The sequence below is a fragment of the Mercenaria mercenaria genome, chromosome 3 (assembly GCF_021730395.1).
Source record: "Mercenaria mercenaria strain notata chromosome 3, MADL_Memer_1, whole genome shotgun sequence".
NCBI lineage: Eukaryota > Metazoa > Mollusca > Bivalvia > Venerida > Veneridae > Mercenaria > Mercenaria mercenaria.
Genome location: NC_069363.1, coordinates 89,938,345 through 89,959,617, shown reverse-complemented (window position 1 = coordinate 89,959,617; position 21,273 = coordinate 89,938,345). Strand labels below are relative to the sequence as shown.

At 34.3% G+C, this 21,273-nt stretch overlaps 2 protein-coding genes across 2 annotated transcripts; both read left to right on the top strand.

Moving 5' to 3' along the window:
* The first annotated feature begins 655 nt into the window (after positions 1–655).
* Positions 656–3,170, top strand: LOC128555968 (uncharacterized). The gene is made up of 2 exons (XM_053539828.1): positions 656–836; positions 1,507–3,170. The coding sequence occupies exons 1-2, from the start codon at positions 656–658 to the stop codon at positions 3,168–3,170; spliced, it is 1,845 nt and encodes a 614-aa protein (XP_053395803.1).
* A 10,688-nt stretch (positions 3,171–13,858) lies between these two features.
* Positions 13,859–18,373, top strand: LOC128556068 (zinc finger protein 239-like). The gene is made up of 2 exons (XM_053539980.1): positions 13,859–14,013; positions 15,706–18,373. Exons 1-2 carry the CDS (start codon positions 13,915–13,917, stop codon positions 16,669–16,671), a joined length of 1,065 nt encoding a protein of 354 aa, XP_053395955.1. The 5' UTR covers positions 13,859–13,914; the 3' UTR covers positions 16,672–18,373.
* Positions 18,374–21,273: the final 2,900 nt, after the last annotated feature.

Here is a 21,273-nt window from a genome sequence, read left to right as displayed (position 1 = left end):
GGTTTAAAGTAATCGAGATTTCACTGTGTTGAAAAGTTAATGAAGTGTTTGTTGCACGATTATTTCGTGCTAATTTCAGTTGGTATATTGCTGAGTTGAATAGTCAGTTAAGTCATTCGAGGGTGTCTGCATTGCTCAACACAACACACACTACTTACATGTATACAAACTGGATCCCATCACGCCCACCAATTGAAAGCTCTTTTGAATTTCAATAAAATGTTGAAGTCTTGAAAAACTATGAAAGTTGAAACAAATAAATAATGATAATAATAAACTGGTCGATATACATGTTGTGCATTTTGTACATGGAGTGGCATTTATTTCAATATTTAAAACGAAATTATACAATATCAATAAAGGGAGGCAATGAGAACAAGAAAATTCAATAATAGTTTCAATTGAATTTGAATATCAATTAATCATCAAACTCCTGACAAATTTTCAAATATTGGAGAATATTGAGTTTAATCGCTTAAGATTAAACTGTTTATCTAGCACAAAAGAATAATTGATTTTGTTAATTGGTTTTTAATTAGATGACGTAATATAATGAGAAGATGAGCACGCGCTTAGAGCGCCATCTATAATGAAAAGATAGCACGCGCTTGGAGCGTCCTCTTTCTCGCTGGCTTCCAACGAAGAAATCGACACCATGCCGAAATCCAAAAGGAATAGCTCAAGGTCCTTGGCGGACCAAGTTCAACAAAAGAGGGCACGCTCTGACCAATGCACGCCGCCTAATCAAGATGACGACGAGCTGATAAGACCTCAACCTACAACTAGTATTGGGCTACAGACGCAAAACACCACAGGAGCAGCTCCGGAAATACCAGGTGATATGATCATTACCTGTTCTAATAGTATGATAGGTGCTCATGTCAGTCCTAAAATTAAAGAAAAAATCTGGAATGATGAATTTATTGAGTTACAAACTTTGTTAAAAAATAAGCCCGAAGATCCTGGCAAGAAAAAAATTCAACTGATTAATAATGATATAATTGTGTCCTCACATCAAGATACACCAAAGTTAATTGAGAAAATTGAGAAGTGGACCGACGCTTTTCTCATTTTCATATCTATTTATGTGACAAAGCGTCCTGAAGAATATCTTAACCTGTTGAAGTATCTCACAAATATATGGCTTGCAGCTTCTAGGCATTCTGGCTGGCAATTGTACGACAAACAATTCCGGCTACAAAAGTCCAATTCTCCGAGTACTAAATGGGAAAATATTGACACTGAGTTATGGATGCTATCTATGTCTCCATTACATCATGTAGAGCAATCCGCATCCATTAGAAAAGAATGCTTCGAGTTTAATAATAAGGGATATTGTTTAAACAATTCATGTCTGTATGCCCATGCATGTCTGAAGTGCGGTGGTAATCACACTGCACAGCGCTGTTTCCCTTCAAATACCTATGTTAGACCCCAACCCCCTTATCAACAGTATACTCAACGTCATGTCAAGCCGAATTTCTCAACATCTCCCACCCGTTTCAGATTTTACAACCAGTCATTGTTGCCAAGACAACACACAGCCACCTCTCAAAGAAAATTTATGGGAACTGGCAGCTACTCCAATTAACTTGGATGTACTTGAAGGAAAAATTGAGAAATACCCTAACACATATGACAAGGCTTTTATATTAGATGGTTTTAAGAATGGCTTTAAACTAAATTATACAGGTCCCAGATTTTCTATTCATTCTTCTAATCTTTTGTCAGCTCAAACAAATGCGGAAAATTTAAATTCTAAACTGGAAGAAGATGCCTCTCTTGGCAGAATTATAGGTCCATTTTCATCACCACCAATGTCAAACCTTCGGATAAATCCCGTCGGTTTAGTTCCAAAGAACACTGGCGGTTTATGTTTGATAACTAATCTATCCTTTCCTCCAGGCTTTAGTGTTAACGATTATATAGACCCTCAATATAGTCATGTTAAGTATTCGTCTTTTGATAACGCGGTAAAGATGGTACAAACAATTGGGAAATCAGCATTTATGGCTAAAGCTGACATATCATCAGCATTTAATTTATGCCCCATTTGGCTCGGAGACTTTGATCTTTTAGGCATTAAATCATGTGAGGGCTATTGGGTCCAGAAAACTCTACCCCAAGGGGCGTCTTGCTCTTGCTTCATATTCGAAAAATTTTCGACCTTTCTTCAATGGTTAGTAAGTTACGAAGCAAACTGCAACAATTTTGACCACCTTCTAGACGACATTTTTATGGTTAATTCCAATTACACTAGTTGTAAATGTCTTATGCAGTCTTTTGAAAGCGTGTGCAGCGCTTTGAATGTTCCATTAAGTGAAGATAAATGGGTCGGCCCTGTACAAATCATCACATTTTTAGGACTAGAAATTGATGCAGTGAATCAAATGGTAAGAGTCCCAAGGGACAAAGTTCTTAAAGCGAAATCTGCACTTCTGGAATTAGTCTCTTGCTCAAAAATCAAGTTGCGGCAACTTCAGTCAACAGTTGGTTTACTGAATTTTATTGCGAAAGCCATCCCTGCAGGAAGGTCATTTAATCGTAGGTTTTATGACAAAATGGCTCAAGCTAAAAAACCGCATCATTTCATTCGGGTAACTAGGGATATGATTGACGATGCTAAAGTATGGATGCGATTTTTAGATGATTTTAATGGAACGTGTCTATTCAATGATTCAGAGTGGGTGGAAGATCAGTATTTAGAGCTTTATACCGATTCTTCGGGTAACAAAAGCTTAGGTTGTGGGTGTTACCTCAAAGGTTTTTGGACCGTATTTAAATGGCCACCACACTGGCCGGAAGTAGTTTTTAAGGATATAACGTACCTAGAACTCATTCCGATACTATTGGCATTTTACACATGGGGAGAATTTTTGACAAATAAGAAAATTGTACTAAGATCTGACAATCTTGCGCTAGTAGAAATTTTGAATAAAAAATCTGCTAAGAATAAAGAAGTTATGACACTCATACGACATTTAATGCTACTCATTCTTGAGAAAAATATTCAGGTTAAAGCAAAACATGTATGCGGGAAAAAGAATGAGATTTGTGATGCTATTAGTCGGTTTCAGTGGCAAAGACTTCACACAGTGCTACCAAGCGGCGCACAAAGACTGCCATCTGTGATACCGGAGTCCTTTCTACAGATTTTCAACCTGAAATAGACAGACTCATTCAGGCATCGCTTTCACAAAATACTAGGAAAAAGTACAGTTCAGCGATAACGTACTTTGAACATTTTTGTAAACAAATAGGAGACGAGAGCATCTGGCCACCAAGTATTGATCGCCTCACCGAATATATTGCTTTTTTGTTTTTACAACAATATTCACATTCTTCCATTATAGGCCAAATCTCAGCTATAAGCTATATCAATAAAATAAACAACTTCAATGATAACACAAAAAAATTTGTTATAAAAAGTATGTTAGAAGGCCTTCGTAGACTCCGGAAACAAAATGATAAGAGGGAGCCAATAACATATGCAGTATTGCTCAAAATAACGCGATCCTTAAAATGGGTCTGCAGATCACAGTACGAATGTATGTTATTCACGGCTGCTTTTTCTTTGGCCTACATAGCTCTTTTACGAATCGGGGAATTCACAATTTCGCACAAGAAATCTGACAGCTATGTTTTAGGTAATGAAGACATTACTATAAATCATGAGATTGTACGACTTTATTTTAAGACCTCAAAAACTGATCAAAGAAGGGCTGGCTGTGTTGTTGATATTGCTATTAATTCACAAAATATGGTTTGTGTAGAAAATATACAAACGTATTTGAAATACAGATCTAAAGGAAATGGTCCTCTCTTCTGTCACTTTGATGGAACGCCCCTGACCTCTTACCAGTTCAATGCTGTTTTGAAAAAGGCTTTGAAATTCTCTGGATTAGGAGAACGTAATTTGAAATCGCATTCGTTTAGAATCGGGGGAGCCACCTCTATGTTTCACGATGGTCGTCAGATAAATGATATAAAGTCAGTTGGAAGATGGAGGTCTGATGCCTATAGGTCCTACATCCGTTAAGTTACGGGTCCGTTACCGGTTCGTACATCTAAAAATGAATTCAGTGATTAGCGGCAACTTGACCATTACCCCCTGTTATACTATGTTTTTTATTCCAATACTGAGTCCTATACTAATTTTAGTTTAATCTCCTATGAAATAAGGATCAGGATGTGTATCTATTGATATACATTTTATCATATATGGATAAAAATGTATTTTATAAGGATCAGGATATTGTAAGGATAAAGATTATATAAGGATAAGGATTATATATGGATAAGGATAAGGATTACAGTGTATAAAGATAATGATCTATATATATATATATATATATATATATATATATATATATATATATATATATATATATATATATATATAAAGGCCCCCCCATCCACCCAAAAGTTTTCAAAATTATAAGGATAAGGTGATTAAAGGATCTGCCATATTGCCATTATATACTTTGATGTATAGGCCCGGCGATCCGCATTTGGCAAATTAATATGTCCATTTTGTCCCACGCTCTCTTACCGTTGCCGGAACAGAGTGTAAATTCCAATAAATCCATATCCCCCACCCCACTCCCAACCCCACCCATAAGCTAAATATGTGTTATCCCTATAACGAACTCATATATATGGAGACCTTTAATTTAAATTGCTTAGGTGAAACGATGGGAAAACCACACTTTTACATGTCACCTGCTCTGATACCGTTGCCGGATCATAGCTGAAAAGTTTATTAGTATTTTGCAGTCTATAAGTTGTCAATCTTTTGAAGTCCTGGACTACGCTGCAAGCCTTAAAATACAAATAGTATAATTTAGAATTTTTAACATATCTGAGATATTAATCAATACTTTATTGTTTTTCTATGTAATACTTGATAACAATATTTCAGGCTCTAGAGGTCAATTTAGCACTTGGATAGTAGGGTCTTCCCTAATACAGGGGCGCCACTATAGGGCATTGCAACGGGCTGACGAGAGAATCTTGGCCTTATGTCCATAGGTGGGACAGTTTTTGGAAGGCTTAAGTGGTATGAGAATACATAATGTTGTAGACACCGTTAAACACATTTTGAATTTTAATGATCCTCCAGAAATTTTATTTTACATTGCGGTGGTATTGATCTTGGCACAAGACCTACTGTAGAAATAATCTGGGAACTGAAACGGTTGTTTCAAGGCCCCGAAATTGACAGCTTACGCAAGCTTTTACCCACTACCCGTTTAGTATTTTCACAAATATTGCCACGAAAAACATGGCGCTACATTCAGTTTAATTCCGTTGCTAAAAAAATGAGACAGCGGGTCAATAGTTGTATTGGTGCCTATGTCGTAAAAAATGGGGTTGCATACATTAGGTACCCAGATATATCAGAAGACAGTCCGGTGTTTATGCCCGATGACACCCATTTGACTCCATTAGGTTATGATATTATGCTGAATACAATTTCAGGTGCTATTTCGTCGTTAGTTACAACGGGAAACATAAATTTTCCCCAACCTCAATAGTGTAATAATATTGGTTACAGGCCATGGCTGTAGGTTACATTTTTATGCGTTCCCGCTTTGGCGGAAGGTGCACTTACAATACGCATAATTGTAAGTGCCCCTTTTGGCGTTTTTTAACGCATAAAAATTCGCTCTGCTACCGTTGCCGGAGCAGAAGTTTTAAATAAAAAGACTTATGGATTATCATCAATGCATTTATTTATAAATTTATCAAAAATTAATATATATTCACAGCCATGGCCAATATATGCCACTATCTAAAAAATAAATTTCATCAAACTTTATTTGTAGTTTGTTTCTTTTGTTGCTAGATAATATTGAGTTTAATCGCTTAAGATTAAACTGTTTATCTAGCACAAAAGAATAATTGATTTTGTTAATTGGTTTTTAATTAGATGACGTAATATAATGAGAAAATGAGCACGCGCTTAGAGCGCCATCTATAATGAAAAGATAGCACGCGCTTGGAGCGTCCTCTTTCTCGCTGGCTTCCAACGAAGGTAGACACGCTTTTGGTGCTCTGTCAAAAAATTTAATTTAAGTCTCTAAAAAACACCACCCACCCTCCCCCTCTTGTTTTCAATAGTTTGTTGTCCTCTTTTTTGTATATTTTCAGCTCCAACTCCGCTTTGTCATGGCTGTGGATGCGTTATGGAAATGCATACTTCCTGAGAAGATACATACATGTACTTATGGAAGAATTGGAAACAATATATACAGACTATACACTATATAGTTTAATTGTTTTGCTACCGTTGCCGGAGCAAAAAAGCTAAATCTTAAACTTGAAGTGTGGAAGTGCTTTTACATAAGAACAATAGCTGCAAGAATTATGACATTCGTTGGCGTTTTTAACGCATAAAAATTCGCTCTGCTACCGTTGCCGGAGCAGAAGTTTTAAATAAAAAGACTTATGGATTATCATCAATGCATTTATTTATAAATTTATCAAAAATTAATATATATTCACAGCCATGGCCAATATATGCCACTATCTAAAAAATAAATTTCATCAAACTTTATTTGTAGTTTGTTTCTTTTGTTGCTAGATAAAACAATTATAAAAAGAAAGAAATTAGGAACTAAAAATAAATTATATGTTTATGTTCATAAAAGTGTGACAGCCACGTCATAAACAAATGTAATATGAGTTTTTACGTTATTTCGAATAATAACAGTACATAGCACGGCATCGAAGTTTCCCTCGTGTACTTTATGATATGTTTGCTTAACTTGCTCGGCTTAATTGTAAGAGCTGATTTAAGTATTATTGGTACAGTTTTCAACATGATGTTGATAATAATACAGTTTAGTTTATATTTTCCAGATTATTCCAAGAGTTGAGGAGTTCTTCGAATTCTGGATACATTGTCGTCTAGATTTCTCGGGATGGATATGCGTTTTACATTGATGCATATAGAGAACTGTTATATAATAGACTGTACCACGAATGATACATTTGCCTCGTTTAAAGATCCTGTAAGAAATAGAAAGTTACTTTTTCTTGTAAGATAGAAAAACAAAGACAGTATTTTACCAAAGGTGCGAAACAGATTTTATCATAGTCTAATTAAGATATAAATGCATTGTAAGAATTCAAATGAATTTATTTGTACTTGTAAGTTTAATGAAATGATATGTTCGGAAGACATACATTTAATGAATGTACATGCTTTTGGCTAGCAATTGAACTTCTATGGACTACATTATCTTCACTGAGGATAATATTTTTGGCAATAAATTGTGGGGTGAGTGTTGTCAGGCTACCAGAAGATGGTAGCTGGTCTTGAGACTTGGTATCTTTCTAATTCCCCTCCCACGACGGAGTTAGGGTTGAGTAGCCGCCTCGCAGCACATTGACTTGGAAAGTATATTCATATTTGTAAGTTTTCCGCCTAGGAATTAAAGAAAATTGATATTTTATATGATTGAAGTTCAGTTGAACAAGATATAATTATAAAGAAGGTTTTGGCATTTTTTTGTGTAGATATTATGTATATAAATATGTGCAGTTTTCGCTCAGTTAAAAACAAAATATTGTTAAAGTACATGCATGATGTGTTGTGTTAAAGCTAGAAATGTGTTAACAATGTGGATATATATGACAATGCAGACAACAAATCCTAAAATGCATTTATGTATTTGTTCTCCTTTCTGCCCTCGATTTACTTTGATTATGGGATAAATAACTTATTTACGTTTGAGCGTAGCGAATTAGGAAATGAAGAGTTTTCGTACATATTCTATCAGAATTACGGGTATGTAATTTCTCGTTATTTTGCACTAAACACCTATTAACTGTTTGACATGTTCTTACATAATGTCTCATTTTGATTTCATATATTCTTTTTGAACATATCATCGAATAAATCTATTTTATTTATTATTTCCTGATCCTTATATCAGTGTGTACATGGCGTGGCCTAAACGTTCCACACAGCACCCCAGAAACAGCACTGCTGACCTTGCATGATAACTAGATTATTATTACTGGTAGTCAATTAACCTAATTAGTGGTACTGATAACTAGAGCATCAGGATGATGCTGGATTTGTCTGTAAGTCGTAGGGGTGAGAGTCAGAGATAAAAGATATTGTAATATTTTTCAGAAAGTGCTATTTGGCCATTTTAAAAATGTCACACATTTTTATTTTTCGTTTATGAATAATAAAACACCATGTCTTCACTGTCTACCTTCGGCGATATATTACCATTTTGTGTCGATTCGCCGTAAAATTCAACTCACTCACTCATTTTCTGCCTAGTTTGTTGTTTGTCCATCATTTAGCACAATTTTGGCACTTAGACCTTGAGCTGACAATTGACCCTGCTTCACCCCCCAGGGGGAATTTTCAACACTATGATTTTCTTAAACCTTATTGAAGTTGGCATTCACAGACAAAAGTTTCCGTTGGGGCTTTAACGAGTTACGGAGATTTAAAATACGTTACCATGCAAATTTTCATTTAATTCACCATTTATGTTAATTTAATATTATAAACATGCCTGTTGTACAATTAATTATAATAAACAAGACGCTTAGATACGTTTATGAATTTAAAATAGAAATTATCATATGTTCATATCATTTTAGGTGAATAGATGTTATGTATTATTCGTAACTTACGTTACTTCTTTTGAAATTACTAGAACATAGAAATATATCAACAATGATGATTTTTAAGTTGTAAAATACTGATAATGGCCAATACACAGTTCAGTAATTAAATTTATATATAATAAAACTGTCTCTAGAGTTTACTTATTCAATATGTCACATATGATACGTTACCTTTCTGAAGTATGTGTTAAAGAAAAAATGTTTAAAATTTTGGTATTACCTATATGGTCAGGATTTTAAAAAATTATACATTGGACTATAAATAAACATCACCAGACATGAACAACATTATCATATAAATGTATACAGATTTTATAATTCATTAGAAATATTATTTAAATGTATATTAAGAATATATAGCTCTTTGAATGTACCAGTATGACTGCATATCATAATTATCATTAGTATATTTAAATAACATAGACTCCGCAATGCAAAGCAATATTAGTCCTAAGGTATGACCTCTGATGACTAAGTGTGACATTGAGCTTGAAGTGAAAAATGGTATTCACTATACACTCTTATTAGGGGCGGAAGAGGTTTCTAACGCTAAAAGGCAGATGGCCTTAGATTTCGGTTGTTGATGATAAATACAGCTGCATTCAATAGAGTCTGGTCTAGAGGAGATACTCCTCGTAAACGATTGATCATCCTAGCCATGTGATGTCGATCCTCCTCGCTGATTTGCTGTTTCTCCTGTGACTTCTGACAGTGACCTTGGTAACCATTAACAGCATTCTCACTACACTCCCCCAGCCCTGTTCTATAAAGTGGGTCATAAGGGCTTGGGGCGGGGGGGGGGGGGGGGGGGGGTCACAAATGGATTCCTTGCAGAATCAGACATAACAGGGATACCCTGCATGATAATTAATATGGAGGTTTTGCCAATAACAATCATACATCTAATGCGAAGCAGACCAGAAGTACTTCCTTCTTAAAACAGAAGAGATTCCCCAATAGATGGTTAATTACTATACTGAAGCAGTTATTCCACACATATCTTATAATAACAAAACTTAAGGTCATGGGATACCCTGACCCAAGTTCATAAACTTCCGGGATGCCTGGAAAAAATACCAATTTATCAAGGCCCTGGGATACCCAGAGCAAGGACCATAATACTGACACTAATGTATGCCAGGTGATACACATACTGCATTAGTTCATAAACTCTTAGGTTGCACGGAGAAATGTACGAAATTATTACCGTGCTGGAATACCCATACTAATGTGTATTATGGGATACTCATTCTGACCTATATTTCTAAAACACAGTCAAGATATCTAGCAAAACATACAAATCTGAGAAACTTGGGTTTTCTTGAAAGTTTGGCGGACGGATGGACATAGCTTCTACATCTTTCACAAGGATAAACCTGGGATACCCAGGAAGCTGGGAAGACTTCAAACAGATGGACACAGTTTCTATGTCTATTGCTGGACTGGGCTTTGCCTCTGCAGACACATATCTAAACGAGGGTCTCAAGTAAATGATCCATGACTCGAAGTCCCTTTCCTAGGCCTCCAGCCCAAGAATCTCTATTGCTTAAACCAGACAGGTCCCTCAAAAGGTCCCGAAATACCAATACCCATCTGAAAGGGACTCGTAAGTACAAAGTACTTAGGAAGTTGTGCTTAAATAAAGGCTGCACAGTCATATCTACCATCAGTTTTAGAGACTGCAGTCTCACACTGGAGATAAGTTGATCTTGCCGCCACTTAACCTAATCCACACGTCCACTTACTGAGTAAGGGTAAGCAAGCCAAAACCAGATCAATAAGTGAGACTCTGGCACAACGTGCTCCTACTGGTCTATCCATCAGAACAGGAGACATGAACACATCCCATAGACCCAGCCCCTCCAAGTCGATGTTTCCATAATTGTGTAAAGCCATAGTTTCAGGAGCAATGTCCATACAGTAATTGCTGTCATAACCCAACCCTTTCCCCCGAAATGTGCACAGTAAGGGTAGTGTAAACTACCAACCTCGGAATGAAGGAATTAGTAAAACAGACATGGACACTGATCCCCAAACAACGACACTGCAGTTTGCGACGCAGGACAAGTATTGCTCAACATATATTTGTTCCATAGTTGCTGTCATGGAGATGGACTTGATGTACATGCACTTAGGTTAAATGCAGGAAGATGGAACCCAGTTAGAGAAGGTGGTACCGAATACAATAAGGTTTCTAGTGGTGGCAACCACCAGGCCTGTATGCCCTCATGACCTAGACAAAACAATGATAGATTGACTGTTGGTACCCAACATTATTAAAAGGCAACTGCCCAGTATGATTGAAGGGCAGTACTCAAGCGGGCTTTTGATGTTGATGTTGAATAGGGTTGCTAGTATGAGGTACACTAACCTTTGGAAGAAAGTGGCCTCCGATCTTCACACAAGTGGCTTGACTTTTAGTAACAATATTCCCCAATAGTGTTATTTGTCTCTGACCTTAGGTTCTCTAGAAACCAGTTGAGGTTCAAATGACTGGAAATCAAATGGGTCCTGTCTGGAATAAACTTGTCAATTGGTAACGGAATTCACCCATAAAAGTTTAAAGTCCCATATTTGCCATCAAAAGAGTTAGTTTTGTAAGAACTTGCCTTCAGAGTGGACAATCAAATGCACTTTGCTTTACCCACTAGAGTTACATTAATTTCACTTGCAGAATATCATATTTTAAGGCAGTGCCTATAATTGTCTTATTGAACTACCATCAATATATACATACCGTATTAAAGAAAGTCACAGTATTCCAGTCATGACCATTACTGGATACCGGCTCCATAGAAGATACATGTACATGGTATATCTACTTAAGGATACAGTTGAGACTGACAACATGTTGGATGAAGTCTATGTTGATGAATGAATCTACTGTACATTCAAAACAATCACAGTTACAACATACAGCAGTTAACAAAATGTAAAATGTGTGTGCATAAACATGCACAAGATTTCTAAATATCGTGATATGCCTGTTTTAAATTTAGCATCTTTATAGAGCACTGTGTTGGGCAATGTCTGTATATAGTATAAGTATGTCACTTCAATGTGCTTAAATAGCTGAATATATATATATCAATTGTTTAAAAAATGATTGGCTGCATAGTGTTCTCGTGAAGGTGTAATCATGGACCATGTAAATTTGGTTCTAGAATGTGTTTAGAATTGAAAGCAAAATATTTAAAACAAAAAAAAAAATCATTGTAAGTTTGCTATTTTTCCAAAATAAAGTATATGTTCACAATACAGGATACATGAAAATGTATAGCTTATATGTTAGGTAACGTACAACGTAAATTGTAACGTAGACTGTTTTTTAAATACATGGGTTTAAAGTTAAAATGCAAAGCTATGTTAAAACATATTTTAATTGAATTGTAGATATGCTTATTCTAAGTGCTACAGTATATTTAAGGTAACAGAACACAAGAGATATAGTTAGTTTGTTCGTTAACGTAAATTGTAACTTAATTTGATATATTTATACGTGTTTTATGTTAAACCTTCAGTTTGAAATGCAAAACTATACTGTTGAGAACAGAATTATATTGTTTTGTTTTCAACTGATAAAGTGTGTTTAAAAGAAAATGAAGACATACAATATAATTTGCATGTTTGGTAACGTAAAATGTAATGTAGAATTCAATGTAAGACATCTTACAAGTTAGAGGTTTGTTGATAAGTAAGTATATAGTTTTATTTCATGTAACTAGAGAATGTCCATATAAAATTGATAGAACATTTTTATGAAAAACATGTTTGAAGTAGGTATGATTGAAAATTAGCATACTTTGAAAGAATGACGATACATTTTAAAAATCGCTAAAAGTATGCTTTCCCTTAACTTATACTAGCAATCTATATATCATTGTTTTTGCTGAACTTTGAACTTTTTAATAGTAACTTCAATTTCTAATTACCTGGTCATCTAAATTTGCAATAAAAACTTCATGCCAAAATGTTGCTTTTTTAGGGTAACGTATCTTTTTCCGATATTTTTCTTCTTTAACATCACATTTAGATATTGAAATTTTATCAAATTGCAGCATCTAGTATACACCTTGTAATAAAATATGCAGACTTGAAATGATTTACTAACATAATGGTACCATTTGTCTGTAAAAATTGATGAAAAAATTATTGGTTTTGAGGGTAACGTATTTTAAGGTGTTGTTACGGAGAAAAGCCCCACTCGCCAGTTGCAAACTTTATACCAAAATGTTCACCAATCATTGGAGTTTCAAAAAAATATGGTCCACAAAATCCCCCCTGGGGGGCGGGGGGTGGGGGAGCAAAACCCCTTCTGGCTCATAGTCTAACTATAATATCTACTGCTCTATTAAAGAAATGCCGCTATCGTTGAAATACGTGTTTTCTCGTGCGCACTGTCCATCTCGTAGCACACTGTCCATTAATAAAGCGCTATATTTAGTTTATGCTAATTTATTTTAGCTCGGTTGTGATGAAAGCTTAAAACTTATTTGAACTACTCTAGGGTCCGCTTCCTTGAAAACCCAGTACTGGTGTCATATGAGAGCCTTGGTCGTGACCCCAGTGAGGCTCGAACCCACGACCTCTGGATTCAGCGGCAGACACCATAAACACTAGCCAACCGCTCCCCTTTATTTTTGTGATACATATCGGATGACTTTATGATAAAAAAAGAGCCAACATGTACGTTTACCTCTTATCTATCATATATGTTTTAGAAAATTTAGACACCATTGTAATGGAAGCCAGTATTCAATAAATAAATCGCGATTCCGGAAACGTCAAATCCATATCGCTGCCGAATAAGTTTCCATTTCGCACTCTCCCTATTATCGATTTATTTAATGCGTTACATCTTATGCATTTTACCTAGACTGGCTCCCGTCCGTATGTTTGTTCTTATTTACATATATAATATAGGCCTATATAAGTTTATTCATTAAGAGGGAAGTAACCCCTGTATGTTGTTTCTACATTGACATTTTTCATTGTCCCTGGCTCCGAACATAGGTATGGTTCAGCCATCAGATAAAATGTGCTATTTTAGAGGTTTAAGATTTTCTTATTTTGCCTGCAGTATTTATATAAAAATAACCATGCAGCCAGGGAGCCAGGCTACATTTTACCGGCAAACATATGGTTTTAATCCCTCGAACAAATCATACATAAGATATCTTTTTCGTTGCCATGGTTATATTATGTAATCTCATCTTCGGAATAAACTTAACCGAACACATTTAGTGCATTTTGTGGATGTTTAGAGAAGGGCTGGGTGGATTTGCTGCAGAAAAACGTGGATGTTGTTCTAACTTTATATTCAGTGATTTGCAAGAGTTTATATGCATCTTACAGGTGAAAATGTTTTCTATTTGCAATAAAGTAAAAGAAAGTCGTTCAAAGAATATGTTAAAGAGAATGTGAATGTCTTTTTTAGATAAGAATGGCAATAAAATACATGTAATTGTGCGGAATCAATAGAGTGACATCCGACACAACAACATATTATTTGCATTTTTACGAAATAATCTGTACATTTATTTCAGATATATTTATTGTTTCCGTAAATACGAAATTTAAAAATACCGTAATTGATTACATGTTCGAAATATTACCATGAAATATATTGGGTATTGTCACAGTGAAAAATATCAAATGTGTTTTTCACAGGTAAGAAATTATAAAATGGACGAATTTAGTCAAAACATGAAATAAAATGAAAATTTGTTTATTTTACATGTAAGATCAAAATATCTTTCACTCATGAACGCTATATCTTACAGTTTCACTTGTGGCGATGTAGCTATTCGTGAAAATATATCATCTGGTGTTTCACTTGTGAAAGATGAAACAAGCAAATATCCTCAACATTTAAAATACAAGTGTTGGACTCTACTCTTTTGGTTCCGTATAAATGTGAAAAGAATTCTAAAACTTTGCTTAATATACCAGTACTATGTTTTTATGTTGACTCAAATGGCATATTGACCGCACTGCATCATGCATGTGAAGTATATGCAAAAAAACTAGCTTCAGTTTGTTTTTGTTTAACTACATATTTAACTGATATCGAATGGCCCTGGAACAACTGCGTATTAGACCTTCTTGAATGGATATATTGTTATTTTAAAACGATCTTCCTTAGTTGTATACAGCATTTATTTCGCGCTTTGCTGTTCTATCAGTTTTATGATCGAAATCTGTGCAAATTTCATTTTAAAATGCTTAAATTATAATAAAATGGCTTTTAGTTGACAGGGGGCGAGGGAGGCGGGGTGTAGAGATTACTGACTACATGAAACTTTTGAAATATTCAACATCATTTCTTTATGCCAAAAGCATTATTAAATACCGCATCAGAATTTTATTTTTCATTTTCATGGCAATACCTGCGAAACAGTAAGGACAGTGTATAAAATCTTATGTTATTTTGCGCATTAGTTGCACTTTAAGCAATGTACAGTAATTAGGCTGCATCCTTGTGTTAAGATATGTGCTAGGGTTCACAAAATATATGTTTTAGAATTATTATTGATTCCTTCATAGAATAATTTGCTTTTTGTAACATTAACCAGCCAGACAAAACTTACTGTTTTCGGGTTTTCGGCAAGTGTCTTGAAAACGCGAACGATCTGGCTGTTCTAGACTGGCTGTCGTCCCCAAGTTTGTTCTTATTTACATATATCACTTTTCTTCATTAAGAGGGAAGTAACTCCAAAAGGTTGTTTCTGCATTGATATTTTTTATTGCCCCTGGCTCCAAACATAGGTATGGTTCAGCCATCAGATAAAATTTTGCTATTTTAGAGTCTTAAAATTTTCTAATAAAATGTTTTCTGAATTTCTGTAAAAAAAAAATAACCATGCAGCCAGGGAGCCAGACATTTCAGACAGATTTAAATACTTACCTTTTCCCGCGCCTTTGACAAGAATGAGATAAAATGAACGGAAATAACTCACATTTATACCAATATGCTTGAAAATGTTATTAACATAAAGGATTTACGAGGGAAGTTTTAGTGTTTCTGTAACTTCTTATCTATTTTAGATACTAGTAGTGAAGATGGCCATTCCAGTCTATGCAGGTGCGAACCAGTGCTTTAAGCAGCTTAATGAGAAACCAAGGGAAGCAACCTCGGGCACCGAACGTCAGAAAATAATAATGTTACAAGGTACTGAGGAAAATGTGTACAAGAGTGACATTCCTTACAATACTTTTAACAATAGTAATGCTATGAAATACAGAACGAAGTTCACGGGAGAAAACTGTTTTAAATGTGGAATATGTAGCTATATCAGTAATTTTAGATCTAATATGAATAGACACATAAAGTTACATTCTGGAGAGAAACGCTTGAAGTGTGACGCTTGTGATTATACGTGTAATTATAGCAGTTATATGAAGGCACATATGAAAATACACACAGGAGAGAAGCGCTTTGAATGTGATGTTTGTGGTTATTCTTGCAACCACAATAGCACACTTCAGACACATATGAGAATTCACACTAAGCCTTTTCGGTGTGAGTTATGTAATTATGCATGCGGACGAAAAGAATCCCTAAAGATGCATGAGCAGACACATACTGGTGAAAAATCCTTTCATTGTGGTGTTTGCGGTTTTTCATGTAGTCAAAGCTGTAATCTGAAGAAACATATGGTAATACATACTGGGGAGAAACGTTTTAAATGTGAGGTTTGTTATTATGCATGTAACTCGAGGAGTTATCTGAAAATGCATATGAGAAAACATACTGGAGAAAAACTCTTCAAATGCGAAGTTTGTGATTATGCATGTAACTCAAGGTGTTATCTGAAGATACATATGAGAATACATACTGGAGAGAAACGCTTTAGATGTGAAGTTTGTGATTATGCGTGTAATGACAGCGGTAGTCTGAAAAAACATATGAAGAAACATATGAAGAAACATACAGGAGAGGAAGACTTATGCCTACCTCGCTCCGGTTTATCGATAAAATTATCTCCCTTTTTAACACCTTTCATACCGTGATAGATACAATGTAAGTGGACTCGCTTGCAAAACAAGCAACAATTCTTTCATTTCATGTAATAACTATGAAAATATTTAAAGAGGAAAATGCTTTCTTTTAACTTTCAGTTTCCTCACTACCGCTCATATAGAATGTTTTAATGTTAGATATATTTATGTTTGCTTGTGAGAATTGCAGCTGCTTTCTATGTTGATCTATTTGTGCATAATATAATTATGTAACAGTTAGTTGATTTTTACGAATGAATAGGATTTTTTAAGTTAAATTAAATTTATCCGGATTTCCACGCTGTGAACCATTTAACGTGTTAGTGCCCATCTGTGCACAATCATATATTCATTGTTTGTTACCTGATACTAGTATTATTTGTTTGTAAAAGTGTCACTTTGGAAGGACTGTATATTGCACCGAATGTATTTAAATGCCCCAACATGCGAACAGCATGGATCCTGAACAGACTGCGCGGATGCGCAGGCTGGTCTGAATCCATGCTGGTCACAAACGCACTATGTTGATATTCTCATGGCTTGGCTCAATTATAGTAGAGTAATACTTTAAATGAGCTGATTGTGACTAGCACAAAGTAGAATTCATTTAAGAAAGAAATGTTTTACAAGTGATGTCTGTAACTACCTGTGTGAAATTGTAGGCCCATGAATTGGCCGTAATTCTGGTCACATTACAGACGTCTACCCAGTACTAAACTACGTGCGCAAATGATGATGTCGCACACGTAAATAAGTATTTTAATGTTGCTGCGTAATTTTATATTATTTGTTAGCACATAAAAAGTTGGCTAAAGAGTCAAACTGCAAAAAAGGGAATCTCAATGTAACTGCTAAAACAATTTCATGTCAAAATTTAATCATTGTTTTTCCTAACTTGTTTTGTTGCTATTAACAATAGAAACGAGATTTCTTAAACTGTTCTTGGAAACGGTATTATCACTCCTGACTTAAATCAAATTTAAAACAATTGTACAATTATTGTTTACAGAAAATCATTTCATTGTGTCAAATTTAATGTAGACTTAAGATAAACAAGAAATATCTTTAAAAATGATGGTCGGCGAATTGTAATAAGGAGAGAAGTTTATGAATTTTTCATCAAACATTCATCTTTCATCTAACATTTTTCAAATTGCAAAACTAAACACCGCACTTTAACAATTTAAATGGTTCTCTTTTAATTTTTCGCAAAGGTTTCGTAGGGTTGCAATTTTGTTTCGTTTATCCTTAGACGAATAATTACAGCAGTAGTTTGATGAAGATTCATGAAGCGGTTCATGAGAAGAGGTCATTAAATGTGTTTATATTTTTAGCTAAATTGGTCCCTATCCCCATTTGCAACAAAATAGCAGGAGACCTTACGCTATTGTTACACATCGAGTTTGATAAAAATCCATTACATTTTAGTGGTTAATGCGAAGAAAGGCATATCTACTTTTAGCTATAGTGGTCCCTAATAGGGCCCAAGTTCCTATATAAATAGATTTGGAAGAGGACCTTATAATGATGCCCCAGACCAAGTATGACAAAGATCCATCAAGCTGTTCATGAGACGCTGTATAAAGGCATTTCTAGTTTTAGCTCTAGCAGCCCCTAAAAGGGGTCAAATGTCCCAGCTGAAGAAAGTTGAAAAAATCAATTAAAGGATTTTTTTATTTATTATTTTTATTTATTTCGAAAATAGGCCAACTGATCCCGCTTTAACAAATACATATTCGCTATTCATGAATCTTTGGACAATGACGTCACACCTATAAAAAAAAGTGAAGGTCAAGCAAAACATACAATTGTAATTATTTCAATATTTCTGTTTCATAAGCAAAGTTTGACCGTAGTCATATCACATAGATAAACTGTATGAGATTCAGTCATTATATAGCATATATATAATGAAACAGATTTCAACTGAGTTCAATATTTGCATACCATACTAAAGAAAAATATTCATATATAATAAATCAGTTAAATAATTTATAACAAATATATCAAAGCAAACAAGTACTCATTTTAATATGCAATCTGAATAAGTCACAAAAGAAAGAAACCTTTTCGTATACAGACGACAATTGTAACAAGGAAAATCTTTTAAAAGCTCTTCTCTACATAAAAGAGTCTTATCACACCCTTATTCATGAGATACGCAGACCGTATTCAGCTCTTTCTTTAATTTGATATATGTTGGTATTTGAACAGGTTTTTATCATAATTATTAAACTTACTTATCATTTTGAGATATATCAATATTCTTGCTAAATATACTGAGCCAAAGTTAGCTTTAAAACTGTGAACAGCGTCGTTTAGGATAAACGCTTTGTCTACATTTCACTCAGCGTAGCACAGTCAACAGAGTGAAAGAAATTGACACCCTCGTCCAATCAGGCAGAGTGTTGCATAAATCTTCCATTTTGATAAATTATCTCTAATGCGTTATCAAGTAGTTTGATTTGCAAACTGAAGTCACGTGGCATAGGTAACGAAAACGAATTTAGACGGCGTTCGCCGAAAAAAGCTTGAAATTGTAACATTTTTCTCACATAACTAATTTTGTTTTACTTTGTCAAATCCGGAACTTTAAAATCATGCATAAGAAATTTGTTTACACTGTTAGTTGTGAACTCTTATAATAATTGTATGTGAAGAGTAAGTGTTGAAACAATAAAAAAACTTGAGTAGAAGACCACTCATGGTCAGCTTTTAACGAGAATTTGCAAGAATTCTCTCCCTTAATTATTGACTGTGCTAATGCAATTCCCTTCAAATTGGATTGCCTCCCTTACATTAGATAAAGGCGTGTCATTCATGACCTAAGTCAATAATACTTTGTCATGGAGTTTGCATTGATCTAATATTTTGCTTTAGGTAATACACGGAAATTAAGCTCGCATGTTACTCCATAGAAAGTAACAAAACATGGTGTCAGTTTTTTTTTTATATAAATCATGTTGTTTTATAGATTCATATATGTATTATTCATGTAAAGATATAAAACATTTCTGTAAAATACCATTATGTTAGCTTATGGTATTGCGAAATTCGTGTTGTCATGTAACAGAAAATGAAAACATAATTAAATAAATTTCTTTTCTTTTGAAACTTTGAATCCCGTCAAACATTGAAATCCTAAAATTATTTCATAAACGAGCTTTCCAACAAACACATGTATACATAATAGTTTTCCTCGAGAAAAACGAAACTTGTGTGAAGATACATGTATTCCCATTTTGACTGATTGTTCTTGTCTATATAACGGTACTTTTGTGTAACTTTCATGCCTAGAAGTTTACTCTTTAAGACATGAAAAAATAAAGTAATAAACTAAGCGATACTGTATTTGACAGGCAGTGACATAGAAAACCCCGAGCAATTTAACAAACTTAAAAAAAAAACAATTAGCTCTGATACATCCTGTCTACTTATTTATAGTGTCTAAGTTACTTGATTATACATAAATCAAATATGCCATTCAGATATGTGTTTGTACACACTATACAATTCAATCAGGAAATCAAATTTATTGTGTAAACTGAAGTCTTTAGCTGTAAAGGTGGTTGTTTTTCATACTTTCCACGAACAAAACCGTGACAAAAAATGTAGGTCGTACTAAAGAGATAATCCTACCGTGCAAACTCATGGAAAGCATGCCAATTTTTTTTCAAGCTTGGATTTCATTTCTAAAATAGACATGATATTGCGCGTCTGTTAATTTCACTCTTTCTTTGCACAACGTGGAAACCATGCTGTTTCTTTGGTCTAAATAAATGTACACATTCTCTTCCCCCTCTCACCAGCTTTCAATGAGCGCCTAACTTGCAAATTACACTATTTCATTAGAAAATTATTCTTTGAAGTAGTTTTTCTCCTGTCGTCGAATGTTTCAATATTCCAAAGATATTTTAGCTTTCAGTCGAAAATTATGTAATTTATGTTGATTCGTATTGTTCTCATAAACAGTTTGGTGAAAAAGCAAAGATCTGTTCTACTCTGTTCTTTTCATTTTTTTTCTATTTGTTTGACTAATTAGACAATTATGAACGTTATTATTACGTTTGATGATTTACGTTGTACAAGTCAAAATAAATTATATGTTCTGTTCTGTTCTGTTATTATTTCAAAAGGCTATATTGAATCGAACGTCAGTATATGCAGTTCCGTAAATTAACACGGTTTAAGTTACATCAGAACTTTAAGAAATCCACAAGATTTTTATTTCTTGGTACACTTTGAAGTAGAATGGAAGCAAGAAGCCTTTACCCTATTACACTTAAAATTATATTATTGTACTGTTTATAAAGTCAAGAATACCTACATTGTGATAATAAATTGTCATGTTTTGGAAAATATGATTAATTTGCCTCTAAAGTAAAAGAAATTGAAAAGTTTACTGTTTTTCACTATATGTTTAATATAAGCGACGGTGATACTTTTAAAATAAAATTGGAAGCAATAAGATGTTCAGTTAGAATAAATATTTTCACATTAAATTGAAGAGAAGAAATTGAAGTTAACTGTCATATCTGGTAAAATATTCACAAACCAAAAGACATATTTGAAATTAATCATTAAAAATAAATTTCCTATATAATCTATTGCTCA

Bases quoted from the DNA above. Each gene is read 5' to 3' on its own strand.
- LOC128555968 (XM_053539828.1), top strand. From the start codon at position 656: ATGCCGAAATCCAAAAGGAATAGCTCAAGGTCCTTGGCGGACCAAGTT. The intron at 837-1,506 runs GTGATATGATCA...CACCCGTTTCAG, and splicing joins AGCAGCTCCGGAAATACCAG to ATTTTACAACCAGTCATTGT.
- LOC128556068 (XM_053539980.1), top strand. From the start codon at position 13,915: ATGTTTAGAGAAGGGCTGGGTGGATTTGCTGCAGAAAAACGTGGATGT. The intron at 14,014-15,705 runs GTGAAAATGTTT...TATCTATTTTAG, and splicing joins AGTTTATATGCATCTTACAG to ATACTAGTAGTGAAGATGGC.